Source organism: Nomascus leucogenys, chromosome 22a (assembly GCF_006542625.1).
Source record: "Nomascus leucogenys isolate Asia chromosome 22a, Asia_NLE_v1, whole genome shotgun sequence".
NCBI classification, from domain to species: Eukaryota; Metazoa; Chordata; class Mammalia; order Primates; family Hylobatidae; genus Nomascus; species Nomascus leucogenys.
Genome location: NC_044402.1, coordinates 136534277 through 136561216, shown reverse-complemented (window position 1 = coordinate 136561216; position 26940 = coordinate 136534277). Strand labels below are relative to the sequence as shown.

At 51.1% G+C, this 26940-nt stretch overlaps 1 protein-coding gene across 10 annotated transcripts in view; it reads right to left on the bottom strand.

The window, feature by feature from the left end:
• Window positions 1-26940, bottom strand: part of AGAP1 (ArfGAP with GTPase domain, ankyrin repeat and PH domain 1) — a 644171-nt gene that overhangs the window by 10538 nt on the left and 606693 nt on the right. For all 10 annotated transcript variants that reach the window (XM_030802725.1, XM_012501083.2, XM_030802726.1 and 7 more), the window contains one exon: window positions 829-1084. In XM_030802725.1, the coding sequence (XP_030658585.1) occupies window positions 829-1084 (256 nt within the window). The remainder of the gene's footprint in view (window positions 1-828; window positions 1085-26940) is intronic.

The following is a 26940-nucleotide window of genomic DNA, read 5'->3' as shown; positions in this document are numbered from 1 at the left end:
AACCTGCTGCACTCTACACATGCCACTGTAGAACGTGCTGCTGTGCTGGAGTGACCCATCCTGCCTTGCGGGTGGAGACAGAAGAGCCTCCAGCTGGGTGTCCCACCTTTGGGTGCTGTCCCTACTTCTGGGCACACACTTGCCTTCCCTACCTGGGAAGCCTCCCTGCAGGCAGCTTTCTGCCTGCCTCTGGTGGGGACCTGCCTCGGCTGAAGCCCCAGGGGTCCACAGGCAGCCCCTAGGTGGGCGTGTCTTCTCAGACGCAGCTCCCGGGTGGCACAGGCAGGGCCTCTCTGCACAACCACTTTATCCTTCTCTCTCACTCCTTCAAGCATTGTGACACATGCTTCAACAGGAATGTAAAGAATACTTTTCCCCAGTAGAAATTAATCAGAATGGTTTGAAAGAAGCCCTTTGACAAACTCCTGCCACATCAGACCTCAAAGTTTAGGGTCCAGTATTTCTGTGTTAAGTGAATAAAAACACCAAAGGTTTGGAAATGGGGAAACTCTACAAGCCATCCCGTTAATACATCGCCTTCCCCCGAGAAGATGATGGAAATGAAAAAGAGGGATACCACCAACCCTGCTTGACAAGGGGCAATCACAAAGCTGCAATTTTCAGAAACTCTAGCAAGTACTGTACAAGGAGGACCAACTGTCTCTCCATAAGGCCCTCTGCTCTTCAATCAGAGTTTCCCATTAGGAACTGTTCCCACTTGCAGATCGAGAACAACAGCCTTCTGCCAGAAAGATGCCCACGAAAGCAGAACAAAGCAGACAGTGCCTCCTGTGGCCCCGTCCTCTGCCAGGCGTGCCGACCACCTACCCAGATCAGGAGTTGCGCCAGGACCACATTCCCCTTGCGGCAGGCCAGATGCAGTGCCGTGCGGCCGTCTCCCTCCCCGCAGGTCTCGTTCACCTCGTCCCGGGAGCCGTGTGCCAGCAGCAGGATGGCCGTCCGCAGGTCCTCGTCGGCGGTGGCCCGCAGCAGGTGCTGGCCCAGGGACAGCTCCGTGCATGGTAGCGGGGCCAGGAAGAGCTTCTGCTCGTACTTGGCACGGATCCACCGTTCCTTCTCTTCCCTGCAAAGAGCCACCAGACAGGTGCGGTCACCATCAGGCCCCAGAACACAGGCTGCCAGCCCCTGCCCCATGCGGTCGGGAGGAGCCGAGAGGGAAGTGAAATAACAGAAAGCAAAGGTCTTCACTCAGCACAAAGCCCCCTGGGGGAAACGTTTATCCACCTTCACAAAACAGTGTCCTCACCAGCAGCAACAGCCCAGAAATGCAGATTCTCAGGTCAGGCCCCAGACCCCCTGAATCCGAACCTCTCGGGGTGTTTTAACAAGCCCTGCAGGGGATTCCAATAGGCCCAAGGTGTGAGAGCCGCTGATCTCAGGCTCATACACTGCCTTGGTGCTCTCGTTTCTGTCACTTTTAGTGCAGAAGCCGTCCTTGGAAAGAAAACTACCAAGTGAGGGCTCAAGGCCACAGTGGCTCTCACACGCCGATGCACAGGGGAAACCACCCTACTGCCTGGGACCGGCACGATGGAAGCATGGTCTCCAGGGCCGAGAGCACAGACCGGCATGATGGAGAAGCATGGTCTCCGGGGCCGAGAGCACAGACCGGCATGATGGAAGCATGGTCTCCAGGGCCGAGAGCACGGACCGGCACGATGGAGAAGCATGGTCTCCGGGGCCGAGAGCACAGACCGGCATGATGGAAGCATGGTCTCCGGGCCGAGAGCACGATGGAAGCATGGTCTCGGGCCGAGGCACAGCGGCACGATGGAGCATGGTCGGGGGAGAGCCGGGATGGGCTGGTCCGGGGCGAGAGGCAGCAGGACTGTAAGTCAGGGCTGTAGGGCACTTCGCTGGAGCCGGGGGGGGGGGGGGGGGGAAGGGACAGCCGGTGCGCTCCCCACACCTGGGGGTGACCATGTGCTCTTAGCTCCAAACTCCGAAATAGGGGGTGTGTGTGGACTCCCCAGGGTCTCCAAACCCTTTCAGCTGAGGAAAACATGGCAACAGACTCATGCAGGAGAGGGCGGAGACTCCAATGAGGAGGTTTAGAAGGGAGATGCAGCTTTTGGAATCTCCAGATACTTGGGAAAGGCTTAAGTGGAAAGGACAGAATGTCAGGAATTCCTTAACTGACAAAGAATGGCTGGGTTTTCTGGGGGAAACTGTTGCAGGGCCTGGGAAACAGGCAGGTAGCTCCCAGAAGCCAGAGCTGAGCCCAGAGGCAGAGGAGAGGACAAAGCTGGGGAGGGGGTGGATGGGGTCGGAGGTGTGGAGAGTGGATGATGCTGATGCCTGCCCGCCCCGGCCCCAGCATCACAACCTGGCTGAGATGGGGCTGCCTGAGCTGGCCAGTGTCATACGTGGTCTCCTCCTGGGGGGTCTACAGAGGATGGGGACCCTGCTACACATCTGTGGGGAGGGCTGAGAAGGAGAGGACAGGATGAGATGAGAAGCTCAAGAAATAGAAGAGGAAACCAACAGTAAGGCATGTTTATGTTGACGCAAAGGAAGGACCCCAGGCCAGCAGCTCCTATACTCTGTGGCTACTCATGATTGGTTTTTGGTTTCTCAAAAAAGAGTGTGAGAGATACTGAAAACTCAAGACTCTGCAGCACCACTAGAGGGGAAAAAAAGGTGGGGTGGTGGGGGACAAGAAATTTACAAAGAACAATGTGAGATTTTACAAGTAGCTCTTGAAATTTTATAAGGATCCCAGGAACCGAGCCCAGCCAGGGAAGTGCTCCCTGCCTGCCTTTTTGATGAGGATGACAAAGAAAAGAGGCCGGGAGCGGTGGCTCACGCCTGTAATCCCAGCACGTTGGGAGGCCGAGGTGGGTGGATCACCTGAGGTCAGGAGTTCGAGACCAGCTTGGCCAACATGGTGAAACCCCGTCTCTACTAAAAATACAAAAATTAGCCAATGTGGTGGCAGGCGTCTGTAATCCCAGCTACTCGGGAAGCAGAGGTAGGAGAATCGCTTGGACCCGGGAGGCAGAGGTTGCAGTGAGCTGAGATTGCGCCATTGCACTCCAGCCTGGGTAACAGAATGAGACTCCATCTCCGGAAAAAAAAAAAAAAAAAAATAAAGAAAGAAAAGCCCTACATGTAAGAAGGGACTGCAGTTACCCATAGAGACTTTAATAACGCGCTGATTCACAATCGCCCTCTCCAAAATTCAGGTTTCTCCAGGGGAATAATCAGAGTACACAGCTACAAACGACACGGAGAAACCACTCAGGGCTTCCGTGAAAGTCTAGAAAGAAAACTCATTACCCATGACATTTTTGCTTCCGAAGTACAGAGGAAAGGCCTTGTTTACACCTTTTACCCGTGTTTACATTGCACCTAGTGATCTAGTGTCGGGTTAGCCCTAATCTGTTTTTAAATACTTAGGCAAACAAATTCTTCCAGGAGTAAATCTGGATTAGTTTTGCTTCACTTCCTGGTACATGTGAGTGACCCCAGAGTGACCCCCGACTCTTTTCATTTGGAGATTTCCAGGACAAACACTTGGCTACAGCTGAGTACTGACACCGACCCCCACAAATGCAGCGGAGGCAGCCCCTGCACCCCACTCGGGCAAAAACACAAGCACAAAAGCACTGACAATGTCTGGGAAATACAGGTTCAGGAGACAGACAAAAAGAAGTAGTTCTGATACTATTTTGAAGGCCTTATTTAAAATGTATTAAACGTTTGTTGATGCATTTCATAAATCACAAAAGAGAAGGAGCAAAACGTGAATTAAATGAAAAGGGATGACGGTGAAGGATACGTCCAGATTTTCCAGTTCCAATTTGCTAACTCTCATTTTTTGGTAGACATTAAAATCCCACAACTATTTGATTCCGCTCCGATTGACTTTAATAGTCATTGCTAAATCACCCAGGGATAAACCACATAACTTAACATAGTAGCTACAGTGCTAACTGCAATTATTCAATTTCTTTTTAATATTCAAACACCCCAGCCAAAGAATGAGTACAAACCTGCGGCTCCTGAACCCTTTGCTTCGTTGGTATGTTCTCCCTGGGAACCGCTGGAGTGATTCTCTGTCCTCACATCTCACCTCACAGGCAACCTCATCTGAACTGACAAGCTGATACACATTTGAATGAGCTGTTCTTTACTTTTAAAAATCAGCATTGTTGATACCACCTTAATCCTTCAAGAATGGGCCATAATCAAAAAATCTAAAAACAGTAGATGTTGGCGTGGATGTGGTGTACAGGGAACACTTACTTCTATGCTGCTGGTGGGAATGTAAACTCGCACAGCCGCTATGGAAAACAGTGTGAAGATTCCTTAAAGAACTAAAAGTAGAACTACCATTTGATCCAGCAATCCCACTACTGTACCTACCCAGAGGAAAAGAAGTCATTATATGAAAAAGATATTTACACACACGTTTATAGCATCACAATTCACAACTGCAAAATTGTGGAACCTACCCCAATGGCCATCAATCAACAAGTGGATAAAGAAACTGTGGTGTATATATATATACGACAGAATACTACACACCCATAAAAAGGAATGGGTTAACAGCAATTGCAGTGACCTCCAATGAGACTGTTATTCTAAGGAAAGTAACTCAAGAATGGAAAGCCAAGCATCGCATGTTCTCACTGATATGTGGGAGCTAAGCTATGGGGACATAAAAGGCATAAGAATGATACAACGGACTTTGGGGACTTGGGGGGAAGAGTGGGAGGGGGGCAAGGGATAAAAGACTACAAATAGGGTGCAGTGTACAGTGCTCGGGTGATGGGTGCACCAAGATCTCACAAATCACCACTAAAGAACTTACTCATGGCTGGCCGTGGTGGCTTAGGCCTGTAATCTCAGCACTTTGGGAGGCTGAGGTGGGTGGATCTCTTGAGGTCAAGAGTTTGAGACTGGCCTGGCCAACATGGTGAAACCCTGTCTCTACTAAAAATACAAAATAGTCGAGGGTGGTGGCGTGCGCCTGTAATCCCAGCTACTCGGAAGGCTGATGCAGGAGAATCGCTTGAACCCAGGAGGCAGAGGTTGCAGTGAGCCAAGATTGCACCACTGCACTCCAGTCTGGGCGACAGAGCAAAACTCTCAAAAAAAAAAAAAAAAAAAAAAGAACTTAATTAACTGAATACCACCTGTACCCCAATAACTTATGGAAAAAAAATCAGCATTGTTTAAACTATGTAATAAAAGGTAGGTCCAGGTTTTGTGGGCCCGAAACCCACAAAAGGGAGGCTGAGATAGGAGAACTGCTTGAACTCTGTGGAGGGTGGAGGATGCAGTGAGCTGAGATTGCACCGTTGCACTCCAGCCTGGGCAACAAAAATGAAACTCCGTTTCAAAAACAAAAAAACAAGTTTTCAGCCAGGTGCAGTGGCTCATGCCTGTAATCCTCGCACTCTGGGGGGCCGAGGCCAGGCGGGCCACCTGAGGTCTAGAGTTTGAGACCAGCCTGGCCAACATAGTGAAAACCCGTCTCTACTAAAAATACAAAAATCAGCCTGGCATGGTGGCACACACCTGTAGTCCTAGCTACTCAGGAGGCTGAGGCAGGAGAATCGCTTGGATCCAGGAGGTGGAGGTTGCAGTGAGCCAAGATTGCGCCACTGCACTCCAGCCTGGGTGACAGAGCGAGACTCTGTCTAAACAAAACAAAACAAACAAAAACAGAAGCTTTCAATGCTGACTTCTGAGTCCTTTGGGACTGCAATATTTCAGTGTTTTTTTGGACACTAGGAGGTGGCCAGGGAGTTGGGGCAGCCACTGGGCTTTGTGTCTGTATCAGATGTGATTCTTGTTAGCAGCTGAAATTTAACTAGTGTGAAAACAGGACTCAGACAAGGACACTGGGTTGTTTGGTGCTACTTCAGCAACCTGATGCACGTCAGCCACCTGCTATGACTTGAAGCCCACCTCCTGTGGATGTTCCCGTCCGCATACCAGGGGGAAAGCTTAGCTCCCTGCACTTTCTGCAATGCCCAAAGGCAGAGAAAAGCCAATCTCCCCACCAACCCTAGGCTCATAGGCTGCACTCTTAAGCATTAGAGAGACTGTGGCTTATGTGCCTTTTTTCGACTTAGTGGTGTAGATGTTCACCTTTCTAATAACTTCTTGGACTCTCCTTTCCTCATCTGTCAAATGTGGACAGTGACATCTACACCAGGCAGGGCTGTTTTGGGATTTGGGATCACGCATTTGGATGACACCATGGCCACAGTGGTTCCCCTGCAAACAGCCGCTGTTATGACTGAAGAGAACAACCTCTCTGATAATTCAATGTCATGTGAGCACACAGGAGCTCACCAGTGGAAGCAGCACGTGTGGGGGAAGTGCTGGTGGCACGGGGCCGCGGGTACTGAAGACCTGCTGGGCACGGGAGGCTTCTAAATCACGGCTGTGTGCACATACGAGCTTCACGCAACTCCTCATGCTCAGCATGGTAGGGGGGCCGCTCTTGGCCAGAGGCCTTGCCAAGCCTGCTGGTATCTTGTGAGCTCCCCCGAGGGTGCAGAGGATCCTGAGACTCTGGGGTAAGAAGGAGTCTGGCTGGTTTAAATGACCTCATAGCTGTCAGAGTTGCAGGAGTAACATCTGGTTGGCTCCTGCCCGTAGCCTTGAGATGTTTAAAGGCTTCTTGGATGTTAGAGGCTGAGCCGTGTCCCATAAAATTCACATGCTGAAGCTTTAACCCTCAATGTTGCTGTATGTGGAGATGGGGTCTTCAGGGAGAGAATTAAGGTTAAATGACGCTATAAAGATACAGCCCTAATTCAATAAGCCAGGTGCCCGTATAAGAGGACGAGACACTGGTGATGTCTCTCTCCCTCTGAGCGCACCCGGAGGAAAGGCAGGACACAGGGAGAAGGCACCATCTGCGAGCCAGGGAGAGAGGTCTCACCAGAACCAACCCTGCGGGCACCCTGATCCCAGACTTCCAGCCTCCTCCGGAACTGTGAGACGTGAATGTCCTGCACTTAAGCCACCCATGTGTAATACTTTATTTTGGCAGCCTGAGCTGACGCATACTCTGGATAGCATCCTTCATCTTTCTCACTAGCATCTCCATACGCAGGTCACATATGACCAAGGGACATGCTGACAATGGCTTCTTCTCGATGAGAAGATTCCGTCTAGAGGCATTTGCCCTAAGAAGCCACGACGTCAAAGCACACAGACTCAAATGGTCATTCGGAGGCCGCGATTCTACTTCTGGGATCCCTGGCTTCTCTTGGCTGAGCCTTTCATTTTCCCCAAGGAAGGCCAGTTCAAGAGCAGGCAGCCGGCAGTAGATCACCTCACCTCATTCCAACCCCCCGGAGGACCACTGCTCACAGCCTCCGTTAGCTAATGAGCTAAAAAATGAATTATTGGCGCAGCCGGCCGTCAGCAGAAAGGAGGGGGCCCAGTTCCTCATTTGATGTGGTGCTGACACACCTTTAAATAAATCAACCGCAGGAGAGCGAGGGAAAATGAGGGAATGGGCGACTCATCTGAAGAAAGGCACTGACCCAATCCCCAAAATGAAAAGAAAAGGTACATTTCAGGCGCCATCGTGTTTTATATTTGCTTCTCCTCCTGCCTAAAAGAAGAGGTAAAGGTGGCTCTTTACCTCTCTCTGGGCCATGACAGGAAGCCGTCCATAGGGACAGCCAGGCACTGAGCACAGGACATAGGAATCACTGGGTAGGTTGCAGGAGCTGTGAACCCTCTGGGTTTTTCTAGCATTGCTGCCTGATAGGCTTTGCCGCACCTGACCTTGAGGGGTGGTGACTTGGCCAAGGTGGCTTCCCTGTGTCCACCCCAAAGACAATTCTCTTGGACACTCCCCACCTGCAACCCCCATACTTAGTGCCTGCCACGCCAAATCCACCGCATGACTCAGCTGGCAAGGTGTAATCTCCATGTAACCGGAGCACTTAGCATGGGGGTAAGGATGACAGTAACTGACTTTATTGATCATTCCTGGTAACACCCCGGAGCATGTACACATTTTAAAAAACAAACTCCAGCCGGGCATGGTGGCTCATGCCTATAATCCCAGCTCTTTGGGAGGCCGAAGTGGGTGGATCACGAGCTCAGGAGTTCGAGACCAGCCTGGCCAACATGGTAAAACCCCATCTCTACTAAAAATACAAAAATTAGCCAGGCATGGTGACGGATGCCTGTAATCCCAGCTACTCGGGGGGCTGAGGCAGAGAATTGCTTGAACCCAGGAGGCGGAGGTTGCAGTGAGTCGAGATTGCACCACTGCACTCCAGCCTGGGCAACAGAGTGAGACTCTGTCTCAAAAACAAAACAAACCCCACATCAAATGTGGAACAAGATGCACACGTGACGGCAGAGTGGTGGCCGTATTTTGGGAAATCGTGGGAAAAAAGAAAGGCTGCAGGAAAGAAGAGGCAGGTCTATTTTATTGCAAGCTTCAAAAGGGGAAAAAGAGTGGAGAGCCTGGAACTGACAGACCCGGCTTTTCCTTCCTTGAAACAGAGCAAGAAGGAAGGAAAGACCCAGGGAATTTTGCACCATTCAGGACAGACAGGGCTGCAGAGCGGAATCAGGGGGGCTCCCAATCTGGCCCCCACCTTCAGGACAGGCCTGGGGCCATGAGGTGGCCGGCCAGCAGCCTGGCAGGGCCAAGTTCTCTTCTCTGGAAAAAGATGGATGCTGAGCTGCCTTCAACCTGCCCAGGGACCAGACTGAGAGAGCGGGAGAGCCTCCTGTGCATATACGTGTGAGCGTGTACGTGTGAGCGTGTGCGTGTGAGTGCCAACTGAGAGAGCGGGAGAGCCTTTTGTGCATGTATGTGTGAGCGTGTGCATGTGAGTGCTGAGTGAGAGAGCAGGAGAGCCTTCTGTGCGTGTGTGTGTGTGAGTGTGAGTGCCGCCTCCCACCTCCTGAGCCCCTGAGCTTGGGCCAGGATGCCCACGCTGCTCCCAGTTTGCCCAGCGTCATACAACTCCCAGCCCCTGCAAACAGAAAGCAGGTGCTGCACAGACGTCATGACAGCCAACCCAGCGACGACAGAACCAAGGCAGAGTGAAGAACAGATCAGGAGGGAGGGGATGGGAGATGGAGAGAAGCATTTACGTTTACAGAAGAAAATGTGCAAGTCAGGGTTGTGGGGAGAGAGGGCTTTTCTTTCTTTCTTTTTTTTTTTTTTTTTGAGATGGAGTGTCGCTGTGCCACCCAGGCTGGAGTGCAGTGGCACAATCTTGGCTCACTGCAACCTCCACTTCCTGGGTTCAAGCGATTCTCCTGCCTCAGCCTCCTGAATAGCTGGGATTACAGGCACGTGCCACCACGTCCGGCTAATTTTTGTATTTTTAGTAGAGACGGGGTTTCGCCATGTTGGCCAGGCTGGTCTCGAACTATGGACCTCAGGTGATCTGCCCTCAGCCTCCCAAAGTGCTTGGATTACAGGTGTGAGTCACCATGCTCGGCCCCCAGAGAGCTTTTATTTCAATCTCTGTGGCAAGGACCCAGGGTGGGGGCCAATCATCACATGCAGGCTGCACCGGGCTCTTTCTTGGGGTTACAGGTCCTGGGGTAAAAGCCCGAGGGAAGACCACGTGGGAGCCCTCACTGCAGTGCACACTGGAGAACACACCTGAGCAAGACTGGTCGCGTGACAACACTGCCGATGACTCCAATCAAAAGGCAACAACCAACTGTGATGGTTTATCTGTCCTCAAGTGACTGGGGGATGCCATGGGCAGGTCTGTGTGTTCCCAGAACTTCACACTGCCCGATACTGGGATGGACCCTTTATGTTTTTTTTTTGAAATAGGGTCTCACTGTTGCCCAGGCTAGAGTGCAGTGGCTTGACCAGGGCTCACTGCAGCCTCAAACTCCTGGGCTCAAGCAGTCCTCTCAACTCAGCCTCCTAAGTAGCTGGGAATACAGGCGTATACCACCATGCTTGGCTAATTTTTTGTTCTTTTTGTAGAGACGGGGTTTCACCTTGTTGCCCAGGCTGGTCTCAAACTCCTGGACTCAAGTGATCCACCTGCTTTGTGCTGGGATTACAAGTGTTGAGACACAGCACCCAGTCTTCTTCTCTCTTTTTTTTTTTTTTTAAGACAAGGTCTTGCTATGCTGCCCAGGCTGGGTTTGAGCAGGCTGGATTGCTTTGGGCTCAAGCGATCCTCCTACCTCAGCCCCTTGAGCAGCAGACTTTCAGCACTGTCTTGTGGCGGAGTCTGGGAGATGAACCTGTGCCACCATGCCTGGATAATTTTTTTTTTGTAGAGATAGGGGTCTTGCTATATTGTCCAGGTTGGGATTCAAGCAATCCTCCCACCTCAGCCTCCTGAGTAGCTGGGCCTATAGGCATGCGCCACCACGCTCAGCTGGGATCAGCCCTTTCTCATCCCAGTGACTGGAAACACTGCAGTGAGGGTGCCTTCCCTGCACGGATTTATCAACAAAGCCTGCTCTTTTATCACTGCTATGTGTTTGTGTCACCCCAAATCCACTTGCTGAAATCCTAACTCCCGAAGGTGATGTTATTAAGAGGTAGGGCCTTTGGGGGGTGACTAGGTGATGATTGCCCTGCCCTCATAAATGGGATTTAGTGCTCTTATAAAAGAGGCCTGAGGGAGCTGGTTTGCCTCTTCTATCACCTGAGGTCATAGCAATGAGCTATTCTCCATGAAGCAGAGACTGAGCCCTCACTAGACACCGAATCTGCCGGTGCCCCTATCTTGGACTTTCCAGCCTCCAGAACCATGAGCAAGACACTTCTTTTGTTTATAAATCACCCCATCTAAGGTATTTTGTTATAGCAGCCCCAGAGGACTAAGACAATAATAAACATAGGCCTTTCTGCATAATTTCTCCATCTTTATTTACAATGCTACATAAGCCAAATGGTGGGTTTTAGGTGATTGATCATGGACATATATTTATATAAATGTAGAGTCACTATTAAAATAGACAAACTCTGTTATACAGACTAGGAAAAGTATCAGTAATGTTCACAGCCAATGCTTATCAAGTATTTGTGATGTGCCAACCACTGACTTGAGGCTTTTTTATTTTTTGAGACAGGGTCTTGCTTTATCACCCAGACTAGAGTGCAGTGGTGCAATCGTAGCTCACTGCAGTCTGGAACTCCTGGGTTCAAGTGATCCTCCTGCCTCAGCCTCCCAAGTAGGTGGAACTACAGGTGCACATCACCATGCCCAGCTATTTTTTAATTTTTTTTGTAGAGAACGGGGTCTTTTTCTTTTCTCTTAGAGACAGGGTCTCTCTCTGTTGCCCAGGTTGGAGTGCAGTGGCTCCACCAGGGTTGGCCAGGCTGGTCTTGAACTCCTGGCCTCAAGCAATCCTCCCACCTTGGCCTCCCAAAGTGCTGGGATTACAGGTGTGAGTCACTGCACTCAGCCCAGGCTGAACCTTTTACACAATTACCTGGTTTAATTCTAACAACGCCTAGTGAGGAAGGTCCTATTCTTACCCCCATCTTAGAGGAGAAGGTCAGTGATACAGAACACTGCCCAGGGCCCCCAGCTGGGACACCCGACAGACTGGCTGCCCTGGTACTGCCTGACCTCTTGCTCAGGGATCTGATGCCTCCCAAATTAGGAAACTTCTTCCCATCTGTACAACCAGATCTCTGGGCTTCGAGAGCCTAGGTTGATCCACAGCATCGTTTTCTCACTCTCTCCCTTTGGCCATCTTAACACTTGGCTCTGGTCTCTGGCGAAGGGTTAGGAAGGGTTTGCTTCAGAGAAAGAATCTAGAGCTGTGCCCCCCAATGGGGCAGCTAGCTATAAGCTGCCCGTGGGTGTGGACATGAATTAATTGAAACAAAATAACATTAAAAACACAGTTCCTTTAGACACATTTCCAGTGCTTTACATAAATATGTGGTTGGCAGCTGCCACCTTGGGATGCTCGGATCCAGAACGTTCCCACAGCTGCTGGTCCAGAACGTTCCCACAGCTGCTGGTCCAGAGCACCGACGCTGCCGCCGACTAGGACGTTCCCATGGCTGCCGGTCCAGAGCACCGACACTGCTACTGATTAGGACATTCCCACGGCTGCCGGTCCAGAGCACCGACGCTGCCGCCGACTAGGACGTTCCCACGGCTGCCGGTCCAGAGCACCGACGCTGCCTCCTACTAGGACGTTCCCACAGCTGCTGGTCCAGAGCACCGACGCTGCCTCCGACTGGGACGTTCCCACGGCTGCCGGTTTAGAACACCGACACTGCCCTCATGGCTGCCGGTCCTGAGCACCAACACTGACTCCGACTAGGACGTTCCCACGGCTGCCGGTCCAGAGCACCGACGCTGCCGCCGACTAGGACGTTCCCACGGCTGCCGGCCCAGAACACCGACACTGCCTCCGACTAGGACGTTCCCACGGCTGCCGGCCCAGAGCACCGACGCTGCCGCCGACTAGGACGTTCCCACGGCTGCCGGTCCAGAGCACCGACGCTGCCGCCGACTAGGACGTTCCCACGGCTGCCGGTCCAGAGCACCGACGCTGCCGCCGACTAGGACGTTCCCACGGCTGCCGGTCCAGAGCACCGACGCTGCCGCCGACTAGGACGTTCCCACGGCTGCTGATCGAGAACACTTCTGCCATTACAGAGGATGCATGGATCTAGATCATCTCAGTTTTTCCTTCCTCCTCTTCTTCCCCATCAAAACTATCTATAATTTATTATTATAAATATTTACAATAATTACAAAGATGAATAATAATTCATGGAATTTTAGAACGAAGAGAAAGGAGATCACTAAAAGAAAAAGGCAAGTCATATAGATACCAGTACCCAAAACAGAAGTGCTGCCCAGGTATGAGGTGCTGGGGGGTGGGGGATCAGGCTGACCAGGCAGCTGAGTCCCAGAGGTGACCTTGGTCACTGCTGGTGGCATTGTCATCTATGCACTCGCAAATCCTTGTCAGTGATGAGCAAAGCGGAGACCAAGACCTCTGGGGACACCTGGAGAGCGCGGGGAGAGTCACACCTACACACAACTACCTTCAGAGAGAAACACTGTCTTCCCGCAATGCCCCATTCTCTGTTCCTCATACATTTGAGAGATGCAAAGATGCGGTCTCACACAGCCACCATCAGTTGTGTTTCGGTCCTGGCAGGGAAGGGTCAGCACATTGCCAAGGGGTAATAAGGTTAATGGGTTGGATTCCCAGAAAAGAAAGTTTTAAGCAAATAACCACAAAGCTTCTGACTGCCTTTCAGCACTGTCTTGTGGCGGGGTCTGGGAGATGAACCGGACACAGACAAAGGAGTGGGCAGCCAGACGTCTGCCTCGGTCCTCACAGGGGCCGCTGTGTGTGGTAGGGCTGGGGCGCTCTGGGGTGCTGTAAAGCAGTCTCTTGGTGGTTTCATCCTCAGCCTTTGAATCTCACAAATGTGGCTTTCTGAGCACGTCTATAAAACACTGAGCAACACCCCTTCCCGAAAGTGCACTCCAGGTCGAGTCTAATGTGTTCATTTTTATTGGAACCCCCTCTCTCTTCCAGTGTGAAAAGGCCAAAAGAAGAATTTTTGTCTGTGTGCCTGCCACTTGTCACAGTCTTTCCTTTGGAAACATCTGCCCTGCCCCCACCAACAGGTGGGAGAGGAGTTTGGCAGTGATTTTCAAGGAGATTCTGTAGCAGAGCAGGCGGGCATGGAGGAACACCCTCAGGGTGAGGAGCAGACACTGGAGGGGACCCGCCTGCCCGGTGTTGAAACTGACAAGGAGGAGAGGAAGGGCAGAGGAGAGAAAAGGGGGCTAGCAGCAAGGAATTTCCAGAGTGCTTCCTGCCTCAAGCAAAACAGGAACTGGGAGGGGAGGCATGGAAGAGGGGGCTGGAACAATATGGGAGGAAGAGAGAGGGGCTTCCTTTCTCGGCAGGGGAAGACCCCGGCCCACTGCGAGCGGGCGCTGACAGCTGCCTCCCCCTTGCATGCATGCCTTCTCCCCTAGCCGCGTTGCTAGGGGGTCAGGCGGAGGGACGGAGCACAGCCCACAAAGGCCAATGGATATTTATTCCTTAATTACTGAATGCTTTTAAGAAGCTGGCCACTGTAAATCCCGCACGCCGGGAGCAGGAAGCAGTGGACAAGGATTTATGCTCGTGGGGCAAAGACAAAATAAATATCCCGCCTGACTTCTGATCAATATTATGAGTGTTTTTGCCAACCTGCAGGGTGTTTTATGAGCACAGAGGAACAGAAGAGGATCATTATTAATTAAATAAAGTCAAGCATATTAGGCTTATTACTTCTGCAAGTCACAGTTAAATGTGCCCGGCCGCAGGTGTGGGGCTGGCAGATCCCCGGGCAGGTGCAGGCCCCAGGCGGCCCAGGAGAGCGAGGATGTGCCCAGGTACTCTGGCCCTAGCCAGGTTTTCCTGATTCTGCACTGCCCTGTGCAGGCTGGCACAGCCTGTGTTGTTCCAGAAGGGACTGGGGCAAGGGGAGGGCCAGTAACCGGGAGCTGAGCTTGGTCCTGTCCCCAAACCTTCGCCTGAGGTTCAGGTTGAGACTTGGGGCACTCGTGGCTTTGCTGCCATTAGTGCTGGGCACTCCCAACACTCCCTGCCTGTCGAACCTGACCAGCCCAAGTAGGACACTATTCCCGGATACAAGTCACAGTGCATATGCAACCTCATTCTTCGAGAGTTTTGAGGCAACCTATGGAGACTGTCCGAGCAATCATGAAAGCAGGCACAAAGGAGATGTGGGACCAGGCCAGCAGCCCACAGCAGCCTGGGAGGGAGGATGTGTGAGGCTAGCTAGTGAATCCAGTCAGCTCAGACCCAAGGGTCTGTTTGGTGTGTACATGTGCCAAGTGCTCAGGGAGCACCCAGCACGGAGGAGGAGGGACCCAGGCCTCTCTGGGCAAGGCCATGGTTGGCTGTGGGGCCCTGGGCAGCCACCCTCTCCCAGGCTTCAGTTTTCCCTCTAGAGAGGCTCGATGATTCAAGTCCTGCTGCCTCTGAAGTCTGAGGTTCTGCAGGAGAATCCGCTGGCGGGGAGTAGGGTGGGGGTAAAGACAGGACAGAAGGCAGCTGCTGCCACCTCGGGAACAGAGAGCTGCCTGCCAGCAGGAGGCCCACAGAGCAGGTCCAGACCCTACCTAGGGTGCTCTCTCATTGAGCCTCCGCACAGGACGGCCTTGGCCCAGCTTGCCATGTTGATACATCTGTAAAATGCACCATAGGCCAGGGCAGCCACCCCCTTGTAGACTGCAGCCACCTCCACGGGGGCCCAGCACACTCTAATATGCAGTTGGGCAAGGAGGCAGCAGGGGTTCTTGGGGTCCTCTCTCCTGGGTCCCCATCGTGAAGCCAGACCTTGCCTGGTCCTCTTGGCCTGCTCCTGCGAGACCTGCAGACCCCATCCTGCTGCCACCAGTACCGTGACTAACGCAGGTGGGAAAATGAGCCCATGGCCTGCAGAGAGCCCTGCCCACCAGCTGGCTGTGCGTGACCCCAGCCGCTTTCTCCAAGTGTATTCATGGGAGCCCAGAATGAAGGAACTGGCTTATGTGAATTCTCGGGTCCCTGGAATCATAGCATGGCCCCCAGAGCCCACCCTTCTCGAAGCTTTTCACTGCCTACTTGGGATGCCACAAGGCTGGAAGAAGTGCAGTGTCCATCACACGGAGGGCAGGGGCTGGCCGAGTCACGCACACAACAGCCCGGGTGGCACACAGGTGCCCAGGGGTCCCGAGCCCTGTGCCCTGCTGCAGCGCCTGCACATCAACCCTCCTTAGGCCGGCTCTGGTGAGCTGCATATGGACATCCGCTTCCCACTCAGGCTTGGACGACATGCTAGGAACGGCCAAGAGAGGCTTGGCCACTGCTGCTCTGTAGATGGACCAACGGTCCTTAGGCTTCAATCGAAGTTCTAAAACCAAGGTCCTCTCCAGCTCCAGCCACACTGATTCCGGTATGTGCTTTGAAATTGGCAAACAAACAGAGCAGACATCCTGATGCCTAGGGCCCCAAAGGCTGCCAGTCAGCCAGCCAAGGGCAGCCAGAAAACAGTGATTTGCTGCAGTGCAAGGTGTCCCTGGGAGGGGCAACAGGAGCGCTGGTGTGTGTGTGCTCCTGAAAGTCACTCGCTGAAGCCCTAACCCCCCGTGTGATGGTGTTTGGAGACAGGACCACTGGGATGTGATTAGGTCAGGAGAGTAGATTCCCATGAATGGGATTCTCACTTTTATAAGAAGAGGCACGAGAGGGGCCGGGCGCAGTGGCACACGCCTGTAATCCCAACACTTTGGGAGGCCGAGGAGGGCGGATCATGAGGTCAGGAGATCGAGACCACCCTGGCTAACATGGTGAAACCCCGTCTCTACTAAAAATACAAAAACAAAATTAGCTGGGCGTGGTGGCCGGCGCCTGTAGTCCCAGCTACTCGGGAGGCTGAGGTGGGAGAATGGCGTGAACGTGGGAGAATGGCGTGAACCCGGGAGGTGGAGGTTGCAGTGAGCCGAGTTCGCGCCACTGCACTCCAGCCCGGGTGACAGAGCGAGAGTCCATCTCAAAAAAAAAAAAAAAAAAAAAAAAAAAAAAAGAGACACAAGAGAGATGCCCCTCTCCTCTCTCCTCCACATGAGGACACTGCAAGAGGCATCTGTCTATAAGCCAGGAAGAGGCCCCTCACCAGAAACCAATCAGCCAACACCTTGACCTTGGACTTCCCATTCCTCAGAAGTGTGAGGAACACATTTCTGTTGTGTATTTTGTCACAGAAGGCAGAGCTCACAGAGTCTTTGTCTTCCTCTCTGTCCTTGGTCCCCTGCCCCGCCCATCTTTCACCCTTACCTGGCTATCATGTTAAAACTGAAGTTGACACAAGACTGTGTGCATGCCGGGTTCTTAAAGTGGGATGTTTTGGATTATTTCCATTCAGACCAATTCACCACTTTGCTCGAATCTAACTGCTTTTCCTTGTAGGTAGCCCGAAAGCATGTCCTGCTGGCTTGGAAAGTCAGCCCTGATCTCTGCTTCCCTGGGTGAGGGCCATGCCTTCTCTCACCAAGACAGACAGAAGGAACTCAGCTTCATCTTCCCACCCAGCAGCCAGGAGAGCCTGTCTCTCCTGATGCTAACCTGCCAGGATGGAGTTGGTGAAATCCAGTCAGAGCTATGGGCACAGGCTTAGATGGGCATCCACAGCTCTGCTCTGGTACCTCAAGGGCTCTCTGTGCACGCTAGTCCCTTTTTTTTTTCTTGAGACAGAGTCTCGCTCTGTAGCCCAGGCTGCAATGCAGTAGCATGATCTTGGGCTCACTGCTACCTCCGCCTCCCGGGCCCCAGTTCAAGTGATTCTCCTGCCTGCCTCAGCCTCCCGAGTAGCTGGGATTACAGGCACGCACCACCATGCCCAGCTAATTTTTGTATTTTTGGTAGAGACGGGGTTTCACCATGTTGGCCAGGCTAGACTTGAACTCCTGACCTTGTGATCCACCCATCTTGGCCTCCCAAAGTGCTGGCATTATAGGCGTGAGCCACCACGCCCGGCCTGTGCACGCTTGTCTTTGTAACCCAAGTTGGATTCTCTAAGAGGCCAGAGGGCTGTGGCTTTGTAAGGGATTCTGATGGTGGTCCTGACCCTCACAGCCCTGTGCCCCCAGGAATCAGAGAAGGGACAAGGATTTTGTGAGGGGCAGACAGCACAGGGCTGGTCGAGGGGCAGGATCCACCCCGATGGGGAGTCGTTTGATGAGGCTGCAGGACTGAGGTCTCCACCTGTCTAGGAGCACAGCTGGGGGACTTCTCAGCCCCGTGCAGTCAGAGGGCACTGGGGATGGAACAGGATGGGGTGCTGGAGGCTGGACTGCCTTGGGAAGCTGGAACTGCCCATGTCAGCCTGGCCTGATGGTGTGTCTCTCACAGCAGCCAACAGGCCTGGCCCTACCAGCACCCCGGCTGCTGGAGCGGGCCCTCAGCCTCTTCCTGCAGGCCTTTACACAGGCTTCCCACCTTGTGGGGCTCCTGGGGCAGACCCACTACCCAAGGCCCCCTACCTAAATGCAAGTGGGAAGTACCTAAGGTTTCACATTGCTGCAGTCCTGGGTTTGAATATTCAATTTCCCTATCTGCAAAAAGGGGATAAAACCCTCCACATCTCAGGGATACAGTAAGGACGCCAGGTGGTTGTGCATGTGGCTCAATGCCTGGGTCAGCCCTTGGTAAACGCACAAGGGCAGGGTGGGGACAGGAGCCAGGGAGGATGGCAGGGTGCTTAGAAGGGGCCCAGGAGAGGCTGGGCACGTCGCTCATGCCTGTAATTCCAGCACTTTGGGAGGCCAAGGTTGGCAGATCATGAGGTCAGGAGTTTGAGACCAGCCTGACCAACATGGTGAAACCTCGTCTCTATTAAATAACAAAAATTTAGCCAGGTGTGGTGGTGGGTGCCTATAAACCCAGCTACTTGGGAGGCAGAGGCAGGAGAACTACTTGAATCCAGGAGGGGGAGGTTACAGTGAGCCCAGATCGCACCATTGCACTCTGGCTCTGGATGACACAGCAAGACTCTGTCTCGGGAAAAACAAAAACAAACAAACAAACAAAGAAGGGGCCCAGGAGAAAAAGATGGAGGCTGTGCTGAGGTCGGGGGCGGGGAGTGGCCCAGCAGGGTCAGACTGCACAGGCTGTGAACAAAATGAGGAGCAGCCAGCCCAGCTGCCCCCTTGGGGGCTAACATGCCCCGGGCTGGGTGCTCAGGGCTTGTGACCAGTGGGTGGCACCGTGCCTTTGGAACAGCAGAGCTTGGCACCCGGGGTGACTGACCTTGGTGTAGAGATTTTTCCTTTTTCTGGGAGGCAGTGGGCGGAGGTGAGGCCGGAGGATGGAACGGGACAGAGTGCTGGTTTTGGTGAGGGAGACCCCTCCACAACACGTGTGCTGTCTGCAGCAGGGAGGAGGCGCTGTGCAGGGGGCTGAGTCTTCCGGGAGTCTCGGTCAGAATGCGGGCCCTTAATGGGGTGGGCCCTGGAGATGTGGCACCCAGGAGGCCAGGCCTGGGGGTGGGGGGTGGGCAGAAGCCCCGGAGGGGAGGTGATAGGCAGAGCCAAGAGGTGGGGCAGGGGCTTGCGGTGGGAGTACAGAAAGCAATTTTGAAGTCTAACTTTTAAGAAAATGACTTTTGAAAAAAAAGTTACACTATTAGCGAAAGGCAAAACATCTAGAATGTTCCAGAAGCAGCCGAGATATTTTTATTTTTAGTATTTCCCCACCATTTTCTAATCTGTTGTAAAACAACACAACAAAACACGGGACGTTTACAGGAAAATTCGCCAGTGACACCCCCTTAACTCACAAAGTCTCATTGTGTCTCTGAGCCCCTTCCTGCCATTCTCCACTTGCAGACATATTTTACCTACTTGGCATTTAACACAGGCACCTTTTATTATTCTGCTCAAAGGAAGTTTTCTTTTCTTTCTTTTTTTTTTTTTTTTTACAGAGTTTCACTCTGTCGCCCAGGCTGGAGTGCAATGACGTGATCTGAGCTCACTGCAACCTCCGCATCCCGGGTTCAAGTGATTCTCCTGCCTCAGTCTCCTGAGTAGCTGGGATTACAGGCATGAGCCACCACACCCTTCTAATTTTTTTTCTTTTTCTTTTTTTTTTTTTTTTTTTGAGACGGAGTCTCCCTCTGTCACCCAGGCTGGAGTGCAGTGGCGCGATCTCGCCTCAATGCAAGCTCTGCCTCCGGGGTTCACGCCATTCTCCTGCCTCAGCCTCCCGAGTGGCTGGGACCACAGGCGCCTGCCACCACGCATGGCTAATTTTTTGTATTTTTAGTAGAGACAGGGTTTTACCGCGTTAGCCAGGATGGTCTCGATCTCCTGACCTTGTGATCTGCCCGCCTCAGCCTCCCAAAGTGCTGGGATTACTGGCGTGAGCCACTGCACCCGGCCTAATTTTTGTATTTTTAGTAGAGACAGAGTTTCACCATGTTGGCCAGGCTGGTCTCAAACTCCTGGCCTCAAGAGATCTGCCTGCCTCAGCCTCCTAAAGTGCTGGGATTATAGGCATGAGCCACCGGGCCCAGCCTGAAAGGAAGTTTTATAAGGGAAGTTTGTGAATTCATTTGGAAACTGTGTGTGTGTATGTTTGCACAGAAACATAGCTAAGCCATGCTAGTCACACATAGAGTGGAAGTTTCTGTATTTCACCATTAGAAAAAATGTGAACTACTGTTTTAAAGCATAAATCCCGATAAATGTGTACCCAGTGAGAGGGAGCCGGAGCCAGCGGGGTGGGGCTGTCCTAGAGTCCGTGTAATGTGGCATGAAGCACACGGTGGCTCTGGTGGTGCAGCCCCTATCACAGCGAATTAAGTTCACCATAACAGTGGCTGATGTGATCGGCTTTGGAACATACTGCATCATAAACAGATAAGGGAAGAGAAATGGCCCTTTTCCTCCGCTCAGGATCCTGCCCTCGCTGTATGTGCACCGAAGCCCTTTAAACACCAGGGAGAGGAACAGCCAAGGCTCTTCTCACACAGGAGAGGCGGGGACAGGCCGGAGCGACTGCCGAGGGCCCAGGACAGGCCGGTGGCTTCTCAGGGACTTGTTGGCTAAGTGGTTGTCAAACCCAAGAAAAAGAAGGTCGCAGGCTATGACACAGCGACACGTTCGGAAACAGCTGCAGAGAACTCCAAGTAGGCTTCCAATAAAAACTGCCAAGTGGCTTTAAGAACTGCAGCCTGTGGTTATATTATTTTTTTAAAGACATAGGACTATTGCTTTGGAACAATAAGGAGTCTTCTTAATGTGGTATTCCTTTTAATCTGCTTGCGGTGGGGGATTACAACAGTTCCAATGGCCAAACAGAAGAACAGTACCAACAACAACAGAGTTTAACAGAGGACAGGCATGGGAGTGGGGAATAACCAAAGGGAAACACACTGAAAATTAATTTGGATTTTGACTTTTTTTCAAAATATGGAAACATGGAAACATGCTGAAAGAAGCTGACGGAATGAGGGGCCTGGGTCTGCGGATCCCTGTGTCAGCCTGGCTGATGCTCACGTTCTTTGCAGTGGGGTTGCCCTGTATGAAGCCACCCACTCCAGCCAAGATAAATTCTATCCAGGGTAACGACGACTGGAATTTTATTATAGACTGGATGGCGTTTCCAGAGAAAATCCAACAAATGCACAACAGTTGGCTTTTCTTTCTCAACTAATTTTTTTTTTTTTCTTGAGATGGAATCTTACTGTGTTGCCCAGGGTGGAGTGCAGTGACACGATCTCGACTCACTGCAGCCTCCGCTTCCTGGGCTTAAGCGATTCTCCTGCCTCAGCCTCCCAAGTAGTTGGGACAATGGGCGTGCACCACACCATGTCTGGCTAATCTTTTTTTGTATTTTTAGTAGAGATGAGGTTTCACATGTTGGCCAGGCTGATCTTGAACTCCTGATCTCAAGTGATCTGCCCACCTCGGCCACCCAAAGTGCTGGGATTGCAGGTGTCAGCCACTGCATCCGGCCTCAACTAATCTTAACCTTAAAAATAATAAAAATATCAGAGTCAAATCTACACATCCACTAGGCTCCCCCCCCACCCGCCGAAGTTTGGCTGTGTAGCTGGGGAGCTGATGAGAATGATTCATCATGAATACATACATTAATTCTCCAGAGTAAGGAAAGCATTATTATTTAACAAGCTAAGTGAAATTCTTTCATTAAAATCACCAAACCTATCACTAATGGGATCAGGAGGCAGAAACTGGTCAGATGTTTTATTTTCTACAATCAACACAAGAGTTTAACTTGCTCAATGTCACTGATAATGCAAAATCAAAACTCTCTGCTGAGCTTCTTGGTGAGAAAGGAACCTTAGAAGAGGGGCACGGAGGGGGCCTCAGGGGTCTGCTAGTCCAACGCTGGCTGCATGGGTGTGGATCTCTACGGGTGCAAAGGCCCAGTGCTCAGAAGGGGCCCATGCTTGGTTCTGCTCTTACCATTTTGAAATTCTTTTTTATTGTTTTTTGAGATGGAGTCTTGCTCTGTTGCTCAGGCTGGAGTGCAGTGGCCCGATCTCGGCTCACTGGAACCTCCGCCTCCCGGGTTCAACCAATTCGCCTGTCTTAGCCTCCCTCGTAGCTGGGATTACAGGCACATGCCAGCATGCTTGGGTAATTTTTGCATTTTTAGTAGAGATGGGGTTTCACCATATTGGTTAAGCTGGTCTCGAACTCCTGAACTCAGGTGATCCACCTGTCTCAGCCTCCCACAGTGCTGGGATTACGGGTGTGAGCCACTGCGCCCAGCCTGAAATTCTTGATAATAATTGAAATGGGCCCCAAATTCTCTAGCTGATCCTGGAGAGCCCAGCTGCTTTCAAGTGTCAGTTGGTGGCAAAGATATCACCAAGTCCTCTGAGAAACAATAAAACACCATATAGTGGGGTTTTCAGAAAGCTAGATTTTTGAATTTGTAGGGCAATTCTGATGTTATGGCCTCCCTATGATAAAATGTCCTTTTTTTAAATGGTGGTGACAGTAAATGACTTATTTAATGTCCTGAGTGCTGCAAAATTAAGAACCAAGCACCATATTTTTTTTTTTTTTTGAGGTGGAGTCTCGCTCTTGTCGCCCAGGCTGGAGTGCAGTGGCGCAATCTCGGCTCACTGCAATCTCCTCCTCCCGGGTTCACACCATTCTCCTGCCTCAGCCTCCCGAGTAGCTGGCACTACAGGTGCCCGCCACCACGCCCAGCTAATTTTTTTGTATTTTTTTAGTAGAGACGGGGTTTCACCGTGTTAGCCAGGATAGTCTCAATCTCCTGACCTCATGATCCGCCCGCCTCGGCCTCCCAAAGTGCTCAGGTTACAAGCATGAGCCACCGCGCCTGGCCCCAAGCACCCTATTTCTATTCCCCAATTATATTTTGAAACCTGGCTTAACTGGGAAGCCCCCCCGCCCCAGCCTGTCCCTCCTTGCAGTGAAGTCCTTGCCCAGCAGCCTACCTGCTGGCTCCTCCGCTGGGGAGGTAGGGCTGGTCTGCTCCTAGGCCTAGCCTCCTTCCTCTGTCCTTACGCACTAGGATGTTTGGAGGCCTTTAGAAAAGGCTTTTAGGGCCAGGTGGGCTCACATCTGTCATCCCAGCACTTGGGGAGGCTAAGGCCGTAAGATCGCTTGAAGCCAAGAGTTTGAGATCAGCCTGGTCAATATGAAAACTTGTCTCTATAAAAACTAAAAAAAATTAGCTGGGTGTGATGGTGCATGCATGTAGTCCCAGCTACTTGGGAGGCTGACACAGGGGGGATTGCTTGAGCCCAGGAGTTGGAAGCGGCAGTGAGCTACGTTTGTGGCACTGCACTCCAGCCTGGGCAACAGAGCAAGACCCTGTTTCTCTAAAAAAAAAAAAAAAAAGAGAGAAAAAAAGATTTCATCAAGTCAGCCAACATTTTAATTTAATTAATTTATTTTTGCGACAGAGTCTTGCTGTGTCACCCAGGCTGGGTTGCAGTGGTGCAATCTCGGCTCACTGTGACCTCCGCCTCCTGGGTTGAAGTGATTCTCGTGTCTCTGCCTCCCTAGGAGCTGGGATTACAGGCGTGCACCACCATGCCTGGCTGATTTTTGTATTTTTAGCAAAGATGAAGTTTCATCATGTTGCCCAGGCTGGTCTTGAACTCCTGAACTCCAGGCCCCCTCGGCCTCCCAAAGTGCTGGGATTACAGGTGTGAGCCCCCGCACCTGGCCCAACAATATTTTAAATGAATAAAACGTTTAGAATCTGAAAAACCGGTATGACAGTTTAGCATGGAATTAGCGTACAGTCCAGCAATCCCACTTCTAGGTATATACCCAAAAGAATCAAAAGCAGGGACTGAAATAGACATTTGTATGTCCACGTTCACAGCAGCATTATTCACAATAGCTAAAATGTGGAAGACACACAAGTGTGGCCGGGTGTGGTGGCTCACGCTTGTAATCCCAGCACTTTGGGAGGCCGAGGTGGGCGGATCATAAGGTAAGGAGTTCGAGACCAGCCTGGCCAGGCCAACACAGTGAAACCCCATCTCTACTAAAATTACAAAAATTAGCTGGGCGTGGTGGTGGGCGCCTGTAATCCCAGCTACTCGGGAGGCTGAGGCAGGAGAATCGCTTGAACCCGGGAGGCGGAGGTGGCAGTGAGCCAAGATTGTGCCACTGCACTCTAGCCTGGGCGACAGAGCAAGACTCCGTCTCAAAAAAAAAAAAACAAAACAACAACAAAAAAAAGGAAACACAGCGTTCACTGTCAAAAGTTTAGACAAGCAAAATGTGGTCTATCCACACAATGGAATAGTACTCAGCCTTCTTAAAGGCTGCATATTCTAATATTCAGGGACAGAAATTCTAATATCTGCTACAACATCATGAGCCTTGAGGACACCCTGCTAGTGAAGTATGTCAGGCACAAAAGACACATACTGTAAGATTCCACTCACATGAGGTGCCGGGAGTTGGGAGTAGTCATTTCATAGAGAAGGAGAGTAGAATGGTGGGGGCCAGGGGCCAGGGGAAGTAGGAGTTTGTACTTAATAGGTACAAAGTTTCAGTGTGGGGTAATGGAAAAGTTCTGGGGATGGATGGTCGTGATGGTTGCACAACAATGTCAATGTACTGAGCACCACTGAACTGCCCACTTAAAAATGGTTAAGATGTCCTGACCTTGTGATCCACCCGCCTTGGCCTCCCAAAGTGCTAGGATTACAGGCGTGAGCCACTGCGCCTGGCTGACATTCCAGGAGCTTTTAATGAGCAAAGCCACATTTGTGTGAAGAAGCCAGTGACGTTACCTACTGGTTCAAAAACAACTATGCACATGGTAGGGTAAGATAGACAGTATTGCTGTTCCATCACTACTATTGCTTCCACCAAATCTGTTGTCTGTACCTGAGTGAATGCAGAATGGATTTCCAAGTACCCAAAACAATAAAGAAGCATGGCACAGAAGCTGGCGAAATTTAATGGGAAATAACTCATGTTGGCAAACGCTGAAACACAGAAGAATTTCTAAAAGAGCAGTGTCACACAGAAAAGGAACGTGAACTTCTTCTCTACAGAAAGCCACATCCTAAAAGGAAAAAAGCAGCTATGCGCCATGATGCAAAACTCAAAAATACAATGATTGTGGAAGTTGGCCGGCTCTTAGGGACTATCTCTGTGCAACTACCCATAATCTAGCCCTAAACTAATATACTTTTTCATATGTCTAATTTGTTAGAAGATTTTTTCAACAACTTTACATTGTCAGCATTATTCTAATTAGTTTTACGCATTTTTTGCAAACTCGACTCCATCAAAGTACATTATCACAACACTGTAAACACTGCCCGTGTCAGTATCCACCAACATGAAAATTTCCTGTTAGATTTTCCCTTTTTCTTGTATTTTTTTAAAGAGAGTCTTTTTTTTTCATATTTTTAATTTTTTTTTATTTTATAGAGATGGCGTCTCACTATGTTGCCCACACTGGTCTCAAACTCCTGTGCTCAAGTGATGCTCCAGCCTCAGCCTCTCAAAGTGCTGGGATTACGCACGTGAGCCACTGTGCCCAGCGAAGACAAGGCCTAACTCTGTCAACCAGGCTGGAATGCAGTGGCATGATCATGGCTCACTGCAGCCTTGACTTCCTGGGCTCCAGTGATCCTCCCACCTCAGCCTCCCAAGTAGCTGGGACCACAGGCATGCAACCACACCTGGCTAATTTTTAAACTTTTTGTAGAGAGGGGGTTTCACCACAGTTCCCAGGCTAGTCTCGAACTCGTGAGCTCAAGCAATCCACCCGCCTTGGCCTCCCGAAGTGTCGGAATTACAGGCGTCAGCCACCACGCCTGCCCTGCCCCCCAACTTTTTTGAAACAGTGTCTCACTCTCACCAAGGCTAAAGTACAATGGCTCGATCAGGGCTCACTGCAGCCTGGACCTCCCGGGCTCAAGTGATCCTCCCATCTCATCCTCAAGAGTAGCTGGGACCACAGGCATGCACCACTGCACCAGGCTAATTTTTTTTTTTTTTTTTGTAGAGATGGGGTCTTGCTGTGATGCCTAGGCTGGTCTTGAACTCCTGGACTCAAGTGATCCACCTGCCTTGGCCTCTGAAAGTTTTAGGATTACAGGCATGAGTCACTGTTGTCCAGATCAATTTTCCCATCTTCTGTGCCAGGCTTTTTCATTGTTTTGGGTATGTGGGAATTCATTCTGTATGCACTTACATACAGTCCACGAATTTCATGAAATTTCTTCAATAAATGAACATCTGCATTTGTGAAAGATAAAATTTCTCTAGATCTCACTGGGTGCAGTGCTCATGCCTGTAATCCCAGTGCTTTGGGAGGTCAAGATGGGAGGATCGCTTGAATCCAGGAGATCAAGACCAGCCTGAACAACACGGTGAAGCCTGATCGCTACAAAAAATACAAAAACTAGCTGGTCGTGGTAGTCTGTGCCTATATTTGCAGCTACTCAGGAGGCTGAAGTGGGAGGATCGCTTGATCTCGGGAGGCGGAGGTTGCAGTGAGCTGTGATTGAGCCATGGCACTTCAGCCTGAGCAACAGAGACCCTGTCTTAAAAAAAAAAAAAAAAAAATTCTCAGCTCTTTTGGCAACTTCATAGGCCATGGTGACCCATCGTATTTGCAATTTTTTTTTTTTTTTTTTTTTTTAAGATACAGAGTCTTGTTATGTTGCCCAGGCTGACCTGGAAATCCTGGGCTCAAGCAATCCTCCTGACGTGGCCTTCTGAGTAGCTGGGACTATGGTTGTGTGCCACACACTGGCTCCATCACAGCTTTTGATCAATCTTGTCAAAAGACTGAAGTTGTTCGTCACTGTATTTCAGGTGTTATAAAGCTGAGTGCCCAAAATTAGCAACCACAGTGACATGCATTTATATATTCTGACCTATGAATACGGTCTGCTTGTAACTGTTA